General features: G+C 42.5%; 1 protein-coding gene and 1 non-coding gene across 4 annotated transcripts in view; one reads left to right on the top strand and one right to left on the bottom strand.

The window, feature by feature from the left end:
- Window positions 1-4,608: 4,608 nt before the first annotated feature.
- The window catches only part of Wapl (WAPL cohesin release factor), a 66,084-nt gene continuing 57,684 nt past the window's right edge, over window positions 4,609-13,008 (top strand). For 2 of the 3 annotated variants that reach the window (XM_074079334.1, XM_074079335.1), the window contains exon 1: window positions 7,397-7,917. In XM_074079334.1, coding sequence (XP_073935435.1) covers window positions 7,419-7,917 — 499 coding nt within the window. In that variant the 5' untranslated portion in view covers window positions 7,397-7,418. Of the gene's footprint in view, window positions 4,761-7,396; window positions 7,918-13,008 lie in introns of those variants that run through there. The other variant, XM_020161317.2, reaches the window with a different exon arrangement.
- Window positions 9,762-9,870, bottom strand: LOC141425190 (U6 spliceosomal RNA). The gene has a single exon (XR_012450280.1). It is a non-coding gene; the product is annotated as a U6 spliceosomal RNA (small nuclear RNA).

Raw genomic sequence — 13,008 nt, 5'->3', positions numbered from 1 at the left:
GGATCGAGGTCTCAAAGCCAGCCCAGGGAAATAGTTCTGGAGACCCTATCTTGACTTGAAAATCCCTTCACAAAAAATGGGCCTGTGGAGTGGGTCAAAGTGTAGGCCCTGAGTTCAAGCCCCATACCACATACAAAAAAAAAAAAAAAAAGAAAGAAAAGTAAGCTAGAGATAGCAAGCTCTCCATCAGTCATTACTGGGGGCACATGAGGATGTATAGCTTAAGCACAGCTCTCCTGAAAACTCATGCATTAAATTTCCACAACCATATCCACTTCTCAAATCATGCACCACTTTTTATCTATTCTTTTTCTTCCTTCCCTTCTCTTTTTCTTTTTTTTTTTTGAGGCTATGTAGCCCAGGCTAGAATCAAACTCATGATCCTGCTTGCCTCAGCCAAGTGCTAGGATTACTCATGAACACTGCCATTCCTGGCTTTGTGTATCACTATCTACCAGACTTTGGAATGTGTACAAGTACTAATGGGTATCCAATTATTATTATTATTATTTTTTTGGCAGCACTGGGGTTTGAACTCAGTGCCTCATACTTGCCATGCAGTCCCTCTACCACTTGAGCCACTCCACCAGCCCCTGTCTTCCCATTTCCTTACCTGTAAAATAAGGGGTGCAGTCAGACACAAATGAATCCCCAAAGAGCCTAGCCTCACATTTGATGCATATTTATGCTTATTTTTTGTGGTGTGGTGATAGAACCTAAGGCCTTGTACATGCTCTACCACCAAGCCCTTGTATTACATTCTTCCCTGCTTTTTTGTTTATTTTTTCAAGACAGGGTGTCACTAGGTAGCCCAGGCTGGCCTGGAATTTTTTTTGTTTTTGGTGGTACTGGGGCTTGAACTCAGGGCCTAAACCTTGAGTCACTCCACCAACCCTTTTTTGTGATGGGTTTTTGAGATAGGGTCTCTTGAACTATTTGGCTGGGCAGACTTCAAACCTTGATCCTCCTGATTTCTGCCTGTTCAGTGGCCTGAAACCTTCAATCCTCCTTCTCCCTCAGCCTCCTGAATGCTGGGATTATAGGCATATACCATCTCTCTCAGATTCATATTAGGCTCTTAAAAGTTCTCCTTTTTTCTCCCTCATCCAAACAAAAAATATTAAGATTGTTATCAAATGCTATAGGTATACTTTAAATCAGTGCTTGTCAAACTTTAACATGTGGACCAATTGCACAGTGTGGAGGGGGAATCTCACTAAAGTACAAGTTCTGATTTCTGGTATTAGATTGGGGCCAGGAATTACCCTTTTCAAGCTCCTGGGTTATGCCTAGCTGCTGACCGGGGAATCATTCTTTGAGTAGCAGGAATTTGACACAACCACCAGAGAGCCCTCAAAAGGGTTCCAGAGACTATTTTTTAAACAATTAACCCTTAGATTTTAGCTTCATGCAGTGTCACTGAGCCTGCCAAGTGCCCAGCCCACCAAGGCCAGGCAAATGAATACATCCTTTGGTCTGGGAAGGTTCACAACACCCTCCTACAGGAAGATCTTGCAATTGTATCTCCACCTCTTTTGGCTTTTTGATCTTACCTTTTGCCTCTGATGATAATTACCCTTTAATTAGCATCCATCATCATGTCATCTAAATAATTATAGTAAGAGCTGCTTGCACCTCTGCCAGTAATCTTCAAAGAAATGATAAAATGAGATACTAAGCCGCCGATTTAAAAAAAAAAAAGGCAATAAAGGAAATGCAAATCAAAACCACACTAAGATTCCATCTCACCCCTGTTAGAATAGCCATCATTAGAAACCCCACCGACAACAGGTGTTGGCGAGGATGTGGGGAAAAAGGAACCCTCTTACACTGCTGGTAGGATTGTAAACTAGTACAACCACTCTGGAAAAAAATTTGGAGGCTTCTTAAAAATCTAAACATAGATCTGCCATATGATCCAGCAATACCACTCTTGGGGATATACCCAAAGGAATTCAACACAGCTTACTCCAAAGGCACTTGCACACCCATGTTTATTGAAGCACTATTCACAATAGCCAAATTATGGAAACAGCCAAGATGCTCCACTACTGACTAATGGGTTAAGAAAATGTGGAATCTATACACAATGGAATTTTATGCAGCAATGAAGAAGAACGAAATGTTATCATTCGCTGGTAAATGGATGGAATTGGAGAACATCATTCTGAGTGAGGTTAGCCTGGCCCAAAAGACCAAAAATCGTATGTTCTCCCTCATATTCAGACTTTAGATGAAGGGCAAACACAACAAGGGGATTGGACTTTGAGCACATGATGAGGTGAGAGCACACAAGGGAGGTAGGAGGATAGGCAAGAACCGCCCCCCCAAAAAAAAAAAAAAAAAACCAAGATAGCATTTGATGTCCTCAATGCAAAGGAACTAATGCAGAAACTTTAAAGCAACAGAGGCCAATAGTAGAAGGGGACCAGGAACTAGAGAAAAGGTTAGTTGCAGAAGAATTAATTTAGAATGTAACACACATGCACAGGAAAGCAATGCAAGTCAACTCCCCGTATAGCTATCTTTATCTCAAATAGCAAAAACCCTTGGTCTTTCCTATTATTGCTTATACTCTCTTCAACAAAATTAGAGATAAGGGCAAAATAGTTTCTACCTGGTAGTGAGGGGGTGGGGGGGCGAGGGAGGGGGCAGAGGGAAGGGGGGAGAAATGACCCAAACATTGTATGTATGCACATATGAATAAAAGAAATTTTTTAAAAAGAGCAAAACTGACCCAAATAAAAGTCGTGTGTACCACCTACAGAGGATTACGGACCTGTTAAAACTTTCACTCACATACGCTAAGGAAGAGTTGATTTAGAAAATACCGATACAGTATTTGGGAAATTGTAGTTGTCAGAACATAAATTTTGCAACCAGTTGCAAAAGTTGAACAATTCAAAAACTCTAAACTCTACCTTAAATTGCCATTTGGAAATGCTTAGTCCCCCGTCCCCCGCCCCGCCCAGTGCTAGGGATCAAACCCAGAGCACGCTAGGGCCGCGCTCTACCACTGTACTCCCAGCCTGCAGTATTTTTTCTTTATTCGGAGTGTCCTGGACTATATTGGAGACAGCTTGAAAGTTCTAGGAGCATGCAAAGCAAATTATCCATTTGTGGAAGAAGGGGCGGGTTTTTCACTGAAAGCAATTAGTAGTGTTCTAATTTCCCAGGTGGGTCTCCATTAACAGCCTACCAAACATCCAGGCTGTCAGAGTCCGATGAGTCATACACCTCTCCTAGGGGAAACTGTGTTACTTCTTTAGAACACTGTTTTCCCACTGAAGCTTTAAAAAAGAAACAAAAAATAACAAAAATAATCCTTTCCAGTTTCCTCAATTAGGGAACACATTGACATGGAAACATCTCTGTACAGCGAAAATAAATACTTCCATCATCCACCACCTCTCTCGCCTCCCCAGAGACAATCACTAGCTCATTTCTTTAAACTTTTTATTATGGAAAAATTCAAGATCTACAAGTGCAGAGACTGGCATGATGATCGCGGTGTACGCATCTTGACAGCTTAGTTTAGTCTCCCCTCCCCCAGCTTTCTTAGGCATATTCTAAAGTAAATCCCAGACACCAGGTCACTGTCAACACTTCAGTGGCTTTTATTTAAAGCCACATTCCCGCTATCACATCCAACAAGGCTGATGACAACTTTTTTAATAACACCCAATATTCTGGGGGTCACTCTTTACGGGTGGGGGCAGACGGAGGGAGAACTCGAGAGCAGGGACTGACAAGCAGGATTGAGAACTAGCAAGTGTCGGCTGACGCGGCTCGTGGCCCTGGCCGTGACGTTGGCCGCGAGGCTCCCGCCGTTGTTACCTGCTCCGGCCCGGGCGGGTCAGGCCGGGTCGGGTAGAGGGCGGCTCCAAACTCTCCGCCTCCCTGCATCGGGCGGCGGCCCCAGTAGGGGCTGCGCAGCTGCACAACCCACTGTCCCCAGACACCGGCAGGTCCCTAGAGGGGAAACGATTGACACAGCTGCCTGCACTGCGCCCCTGGCCCTCTCCCGCGGCACCTGCGTCTCCCGGCAGAGCCGGGAAGTGGAACTGGCTCCCGAGTCCAAGCGGGTCAAGCCCCTGGCCACCGCTCGGACCGCCGTGCGCTCCCGCGCCGGGCTCTCGGCACTTCGACCTCGAGGACCGGGACTACAACTCCCGTCGGGCCTCGCGGTGGGGCCAATGGCGGTCGCCGGCGCGTTCGGGGCGCAGCGCCTGCGCGGCGGTTTGAGTAAGCGGCCGCGTGATTGGCTGCGGGGTCGGCGGCCGCGCGGGGCCGGTGGGAAGCGGAGTGACGGAGCGAGCGGCTGTTGGAGGAAGGAGGTGGGGGCCGGGAGCGCAAATGGCGTTGAGATGGTTCAGGGCCCTGTTCAAACTCCAGCGCTGACCATTCACCGGCGGAAGCGGAGACGCAGAAGGCGGCGGCGGCTCAGCGGGGGCACATAGCGGGCTCGGCTTCGGCTCCGGCGGCAGCGGCCAGGGAGGCCTAGGCCCGGCTCGGCCGGCGGCGCTCGAGGCGGGGAGGGAAGTTGCGGGGCCACCGCTCCCCCCCCCACCCCCCCGGCACTGGGCTTCCTATTTACCGAAGCGGAGTCGCGGGTTGTGACGGTGGCGGAGCCCCCGGCCTCTCTTGGTGCACCGGTCGACCCTGTTCTCGCGCGCGGGTCTCCCGCGCCCGCCCGTGGGCCGTTGGGAACGGGAGAGGCGGAGGCGGCCTGAGGCCAAAGCACCCGCCAGGCGCCGAGGGTAAGTGAGGTCTGGGGCGGCTGCCTAGGCCCGGAGCGAGCCGGGAGCGGTGGGGGAGACAGGGACCATGGAGGTCTCGCCGCCCACCCGGCCTCGGAGGAAGTTGGGCAAAGGGACGATCTGATGAACTCCTTTTCCCCCCTCTTTTATTTGCTGTCCTGTGAGTTTTTTTCCGGGAGGCTGTCGATTGACTTTCCTAACTCGGTCCGGTGTATCTTTCCAGTCCCGAGTCCTTTCCCCATCGCCCGCCCCTCCCGCCACCGAGGCCTCGCGCTGCCCCCGAGATTGGGGGAGGCAGAGGCTTCCGGGGCGTCCGAAGCGACATCCCTTTCCTGGGCTGTGGGGGTGGGGAGGAAAAAAGTTGCGTGAGCGTCCCCGGGAGGGGGCCGCCGCCGCCCCCGCGGCCCAGGTGAGCTGGTCTGCGTGAGTCTGTCCGCCAGGTCCACGCTCCTTTCTTAGTGGGAGTCTTAGCCTGCTAGGACTGGGAAGAGGCCAGATTTCGATTCGGGTTAAGTGTGAGGACTTTTTTTTTTTTTTTTTTTTTTTAAATCCCAGCGCTCTGAGTCCCTCAAAATTCGACCTGGCTTTGGACAGAGGCAAAGCCTCAAAGACCGAAAACAGCTGTGAATCGTTCTTTTCCTTTTTTGTTTGGTCTTTGGAGTTTGAAGCCCGAACGAGAATAGCCTCTGTATTTGAAATATGCTTAAAATATAATGTCAGATATGTCCGCGAACTTTGAATGTGCACCCAACTTTTTGCTTAAATAATACTGCCCCAGTAGTCTGCTAACTTAAAAAATTAAGACATGTAATGAGAAATGACAAAGGCAGTCAAAAGTCGGGGATATTATATAATGAGCTTCCATGTACTCAGATTGCTTGGATTCAACAATTACTAACGTAGCCAAAGGTGTATCATCCACATACTTACTATTCCTTAATGTTGGTACTTCATAAATTTTTCAGTATGTGTTTGTGAGAGACATGGTTTCTTAAAAAAAAAAATTCTTATCACACTTAAGATAATTAACTCCTTAGTATCAAATATCTATCTGCTGACTTTGACTTTCATCAGTGAGTGTTTTGTGGTTTTAGGACCATTTTTATTTACAGTGAATTTTTCTGATGTTGGCCTAAAGGATCTCAAGTCTAGATTTTTGGTTTGGCCTTTAGTCAGCATTTTTACATGATTACCAGGTACGTGAATCCAAAACATTTCGACTTTATTGGTATATATGTAAATGTAGGGCTGCTGATCACAGCTTTATATCCTTGAAGAAATGGTTTTTATTTTGTTGTCTTTGGTAGCTGCCCAATATACTTGTTTGTTTAATAGGCAATACTTAAGAAAGTAAAACTTGTTAGTGTTAAATCTACATCACAAGGGGAAATAGATCTCCCTCAGGAAAACTATTTTCTCTTTGCACGGATGTGTATGACGACTAAATTATTTTGTCAAATTAGAACTGGCTCCTTACCAAGCTTGGGGGGGGGGTCCTCTACTTAGTATAGGTTAAACTAAGTAGAACAGTGGTTCATTATAAGTTGTAAGGATTTAGGTTAATAAAGGGAAAATATAAAAAGTGTAGATCAAAACATTCAAAAGCATAGGTCAAGTAAAATTCCATTGTAAGTTTAAAATAATGAAGATTTTTCAAGCTCCTAAGCAATTGTTCTATTTTGTCTAGTTATGGTATTGATATTTAAATCTGTAAAGTGTTAAGAGATGGGTAAGGATGGTACTTAAAAAGCTCTGTAACTTATTTTAAAAAATGCTTGACTCTTGATTTACTTCCCCTGGGAAAAAAAAATTTTTGTCCTAATATCTGTTATCTACATATCAGGTGAGTTGATTTGTCATTTATAAATCAAAGACGAAAATAAAGGTTCTGTGTTTGTTCCTATAATGGTAATTATTCACAGGGTCAGTAGAATATGCTGGAGTTCTCCAGCTCTAGAAAATGTCACTCAGTAAATGAGCACTGCACTATAGGGACAAGGAAGATAGAACATGGTGGCTTCTCACATTTAGAGAGATGACAAGGAATATTTTTCAAGTCACATTAGTCGAAGAATCAGAATCTTCAAGATTGGGTTAAAAGCTGCAGGTTGTAATACGTGAGAAGGTAACCATTTTTCTGACCTTTTTTGCTTGTATGATAAGTTATGAAATTTCAGAGAACTAAATTTAGCCAACTGTTTGACGTTTCTGAGATTCTAAAAAAAAATAACATTTTGTTCTTAAAATCTTAAATTAGGGATAATTATCCTGTTCAGATTGTTTTTATGGTAAAAATGTATATGTGAATAGTAAGTTGATTTATTTGGAACTTGAAAAAAATGTTTCTCTGTAAGTTGGTTTTGTGGATGCTGTATTATAAGTTGGTTAGTCACTAAGCTTTTTTGTTTTGTAAGTGACATGAATATGTATTTGTTATAAAAAAATTGATGTGGAAGCATATAGAGTAAAAAATGAGCCTTTCTCCTTCCTCATTTATTTAACCATTTTTAAAGGTTTATATACTGACTGTTGAAAATTTAGGTGAGAATTCCTAGGTTCTTATTTTTACATGTAGTGTTTAGCACTTGTTAAGTATTTAGTGATTATACACTTTCTTAAATTTTTTTTTTTTACAGGGAATATGAAACAGGTGTCAAAATGACATCCAGATTTGGGAAAACATACAGTAGGAAAGGAGGCAATGGCAGTTCAAAATTTGATGAAGTCTTTTCCAACAAACGGACCACCCTTAGCACAAAATGGGGAGAGACCACATTTATGGCTAAATTAGGGCAGAAGAGGCCCAATTTCAAAGCAGATATTCAAGAAATTCCGAAGAAACCTAAAGTAGAAGAAGAAAATGCTGGCGATCCTTTTGGATTTGATAGTGATGATGAGTCTCTACCAGTTTCTTCAAAGAATTTAGCCCAGGGTAAGGGTTCCTCTTATTCAGAATCTAGTGAAGCTGCTCAGCTGGAAGAAGTCACTTCAGTACTTGAAGCCAATAGCAAAATTAGTCATGTGGTTGGTGAAGACAGTGTTGTTACTGATAAATGCTTACCTTTGGAGGATACTCTGCTTGGGAAAGAAAAGAGCACAAACAGAATCTTAGAAGATGATGCAAGCAAAAGTAGCTGTGCTAAATTAATGACTTCAGGTAAGTTTTGATTTTCCTTATGATGAGCCAAGAGAGCTTTTTGTAGGTCATTGAGTTTTAAAGTATATATACTGCTTGGGTTTTCTTTCTGCATTAATCATTAGCGTGGACTACTGATAGTTTTGTAAAAGATTGAAGCACTTTAATGAAATCAGTCAGGTTGAAATTTTAATTAAACAACTTGGATATTAATATTTCTAAACATATTATCTGGTATATTTTGGAAACAGTAGTGCATAAATCCCTACCCTCATTCCAATAAGAAAAGTCTTTTTGTTCTGTTAGAATTGCATAGTATCTCATTTCTGTTACTGTAAAAGATTTAATGGTTGCTGATAATGACAATGAGATGATCATTTTCAGTGAGGGTTATTTAGGAATGTTAGACTGTCCACTTAAAGTAGTTCAGGAGGTATTGAGTAGAGAATTGATTTTTATTGCAAATTGAGATTAGTTTGGAGTCTTTGGATCCATAGTGTCTTGCATTAATAGAAATTAGTTTTCAAAGCTGGTGTATTGAAAGAATGTTAATTTGTAAATATAGGCATCTAGTCTTTTTTTTCATAAAATATTTTTTGCCAGTCGTACTCTACTCATTTTTGGGGGACAGGTCTGGGGCCTCATACTCAATATGCAGGCTCTCTACCACTTGAGCAACCCAGCCCTTTGTGTGTATGTTGAGGTATTGGGGTTTGAACTCAGGGCCTCATGCTTGTTAGGCAGGTGCCCTACTTCTTGAGCAACTCTGCCAACCTGTTTTGGTGTTGAGTATTTTCAAGATAGGGTCTTGTGAACTATTTGATGGGGCTGTTCTTGAACCAAGATCCTCCTCTTCTCTGATTCCTAAGTAGCTAATATTACAGTATGAGCCACTGGTTCCTGGCTGTTACACAATTCTGTGAGGGATTTGGAACTTAGAATAAATGATCTGGGGCAACTAAAAGAATGAAGAGCTAAGATGGAAGGATGGTAGAGGGAGAATGTAAGCACCCCATCAGCAGTAATGTAAGGATGGCTATTTTAATTGAAAATGGACCTCATTTCTCTACTTCATGGGAAAGTTTGGTGATAGATATCATATTTTGAAAGAGGTAAATAAAAACTTTTCCTAGTAGTGTTTTTTTGTTGTTGGTGAAATTGGGGTTTGAACTCAAGGCTTCAGGCCTATAAAGCAGGCATTCTATGTCTTGAGCCACACCACCAGTCAGTTTTGCTCTAGTTAGCTTCAAACCTCAAACCTCCTGATCTCAGCCTCCCAAATAGCTAGGATTATAGGAATAAGCCAGTAGTGCCTGGCTTAATACTGAACTCTTTTATTTCTTTGGTTAAACTGGGGTTTGAACTCAGGGTTTATGCTTGCAAAGCTGGTGCTCTACCACTTGAGCCACTCTGCTAGCCCTTTTTTGTATTGGGTATTTTCGAGATAGGGTCTCACAAACTATTTGCCTGAGCTGGCTTCAAAACAAGATCTTCCTGATCTCTGTCTTAGTAGCTAGGGTTACAGGCCTGAGCCACCAGCACCTGGCTTAGTAGTGAGTTCTTTTTTTTTTCCCTCCTTGGTGCTGGGATCAAACCCAGGGCTCATACATGCTAGGCAAGCACTCTATCACTGAGCTACATCCCAGCCCAGTACTGAACATTTTTTTTTGGCAGCACTGAAGTTTGAACTCAGGGCCTCACACTTGTTAGGCATACACTTTAAAACTTGAGCCACTCTGCCAGTCCTTTTTTGTGTTGGGTATTTTCAAGATAGGGTCTTTGAACTGTGGTCCTCTTGATCTCTGCCTCCTGAATGGTTAGGATTACAGGTGTAAGCTACTGGCAGCCAGCTTGTTTTGTTTTTTGTTTATATGGAAAACTTCACCAATTTGCTTGTCATTCTTGCACAGGGGCCATGCTAATCTTTTCTGTATCATTCCAGTTTTTTAGTATAGGTGCTGCTGAAGCAAGCACTAGAAACAGTTTTTATGTTCTGGTTTTTTTTTTTTTTTTTTGAAAGAAAACCTATGCTCAATTTAAGAACAGTGCTTTAAGAGAAATGTAGACATAGCAGTAAGGACAGCCAAATCAGAATTAACCCAGAGGATCAAAGAAATGACACTAACAGCTGTCTCACCCTCTTATCCAAAGAGGAGAAAAGAGTGAAAAAAGTGCTCAGCATTTTTAATAAACTTATGTAAGGTACACTCCATTATACTGCTTGATGTGCCTTATATTAAGCTTCCAAAGGACAAATTCCTTTTAAGAATTCAGTAAGTGACACATTTGGAATGGAATTCATTTATTGATTTTTTGACATGTTATTGAGCACTAACTGTCAAAACCTGCACTGGGCTCTGGGAATGCTGTTCATTTGAGTTATGTAGTGTTATTACTGCCATTTCTTGCTATTCCCAGATAGTTAATTCCCAGAGTGGGACAGATGGACTAGAGGAAGGAAGACTGAGGCTGGGCAAGTGGTGAAAGTGGTCATGGAAGCCCATGTGTGCTGTCTTTTGGTCAATGGGGCACCACTGGCAGTCAGGGGCCCTGATGGCAGAGGGAACTAGGAAAGATGAATGTGTAGGTAAGGGGAACATGATTATGGCAGTTAAATAATTATAGGAAGCAATTTCTTATGTAGCTTTGTTCTCATATATGTCTTATTACTGGAAGTTGGTAGGTGGGAACCGAAAATAGTTTTCTGTAGAATAAGATGATAGCTTCCCAGTCTAATATAGCTAAGTTGTAGTTCTCATGCTGTTATTGTGGACTGACCATGAATCCAAACTCCACTATAATGGATTTGAGGAGAAATGGCCACATAGAGTTACAACAATTCTGGAAACCTCCTGTAGGATAAGCAAACTTTGAGGGCGTGCTTTTAATTTTTGTGGTAGCCTTATTCTGTCAAATGTGTGTAAATCAGTTCTTAAAAGAAACATAAGTTCATACATTTGTAAGTTGGTTTTGGAGTTCTGAGACTGCTTTTGAACTTTATGACCTTCCTTTTCTTTGCCTGTCTGCTCTGAACTTGTCGTTTCTCTAGACTTTTTTTTTTTTTCTTGTGGTACTGGGGTTTAAACTCAAGGCCTACACCTTGAGCCACTTCACCAGGCCTTTTTTTTTGTGATGGGTTTTTTTGAGATAGGGTCTTGTGAACTATTTTTCCTGGGCTGGCTTCAAACTGTGATCCTTCTGATCGCTGCCTTCTAAGTAGCTAGGATTACAGGCGTGAGCCACTGGTTTTGGGCTCCCTAGACTCTTCTTGCATTATGCCTGTCAGATTGCCATTGCCTTGACTTTCACTCAGAAAGCTTTATAATTTTATTTAAGTTTAGGAATCCAAACATAAATTTTTTTAAGTGGTACTGGACTTTGAACTCAAGGCCTTGTGCTTGCTAGGCAGGTGCTTTTCCACTTGAGCCATGCCCCCAGCTCTCAAATGTGAGTTTTTGATAAAAGGTCTATAGCTAGATGTAGTGTGTGTCCCATGCCTACAGTCCCACTTCTAGAGTCGGAGGCAGGAGGAATGTAAGTTTGAGGCCAGCCTGGGCTGCATAATCAGACAGTGTCAAAAAGCCAAAAAAAAAAAAAGCTATATATAGGGACCCTTGAGAATGACAAGGTTTTGGACTCTTATCTAGATAAAAGTGACTATTTATTCATGTCTCAGAAATCTTAGTAGTCTTTTGTAAGTTTTGTTCAACATTTTATTTAAGATACTATTGGGAATTTTATCAATAACTTGTTCAAAGTGCACAGGTTAAGTTACAAGAGTTTTTTTTTTTTTTAGTGGAATGTCCTTGTTCATTCACACCTTTTTTTGCTGTGGAATTATAATTTTCATAAGTGAAAAAGGCTTATCCAAGCTTCGAATGATTTTGTCATTTTCCTGGCACTTTTTTTTTTTTGGTGGGACTGGGGTTTAAACTCAGGGCTTTGCACTTGCAAAGCAGGCGCAGTACTGCTTGAGCCAGACTGCACCTTCAGTCTGTTTTGTTGTTTTGGAGATGGGGTGTCTCCAGCCATTTGCCCAGGCTGGCCTTGGACCTCTACTCTCCCAGTCTCAACCTCACAGATTAGCTAGGATTACAGACATGAACCATCAGAGCCTGGTTAATTTTTTAATGTTATTAAAATGCGGTTTCAAATACTTTTTGATGGATGGTACTTTTGAAAATTGTCACTGATTTGAAGAGGAAATTGAGGACTAGATCATGATAAAACATAATGGTTGCTATTTTCCAATTGTGACTCATGGGTATGGGAACCAGCAGCAAGATTACAAACTATGCACAAGAACTCCAGGGAAGGGTTGAGTTGCTAAAATGTCCTAACCTTTATATCAAGGATGTCCTTTATGTAAACAACAGATACACAAAAAGAATAGTGAAGGAATCTCATGTACTCAATTGTTAATACATGGCAAATCTCTTTTTTTGTTTGTTTAATGCTGAAGATTGAACCTTAGGTAGCACCGAGCTACATCCCTAGCCTAGTATATGGCAAATCTTGTTTCATCTATTCTGCCCACTCCCACTATCCACCTCCACTCCCTTTTATGGGGAAGCGGGGGTGGGGGGGGTGGGGGTTGTGCTGGCGTTTGAACTCAGGGCTTGGCTCTTGCTAGGTAGGTGCTCTACCACTTGAACCAGGCCTTCAGTCCTTCAAGCAAATTCAGGATTTCTGTTTTCATCTGCAAATAGCTCTGTGTCTAATCTCTAATTTTAAAAAACAAAATTCTGATTGCAGCTGCTTTTGAAACCAGTGAGCCACTTACAAATGACTTCATAAGAGCTAAAGTTCACCTTTCTAAGAGATAGCTAGTATTTAAAGTTTGGAATTCTAGGCTGTGGGCATTAAAGGTAAAAAAGGTAGCTTTTCTTTCCTTTTACATGAGGCTACTTCCATTTTCCTTCTTTGTTAGCCTGGACTCTTGAAAGAAGGGTGCAAAGACTTATATTTCTGCTTGGCACGCTTTCCTTGCCAGCCAGCTGGGATTCAGTCTACATACCCTGCCAGATATTGAGATAACTATAGCATAGGCTTTTAATTTGCATGACTGGTTTTGTAGCCAATAAATTTTTTCCATTTGCTTAAAGTGGTACT

Source organism: Castor canadensis, chromosome 7, assembly GCF_047511655.1.
Source record: "Castor canadensis chromosome 7, mCasCan1.hap1v2, whole genome shotgun sequence".
NCBI classification, from domain to species: Eukaryota; Metazoa; Chordata; class Mammalia; order Rodentia; family Castoridae; genus Castor; species Castor canadensis.
Note: the sequence above shows the minus strand (reverse complement) of the source record. Positions and strands in the feature narration are given on the sequence as shown.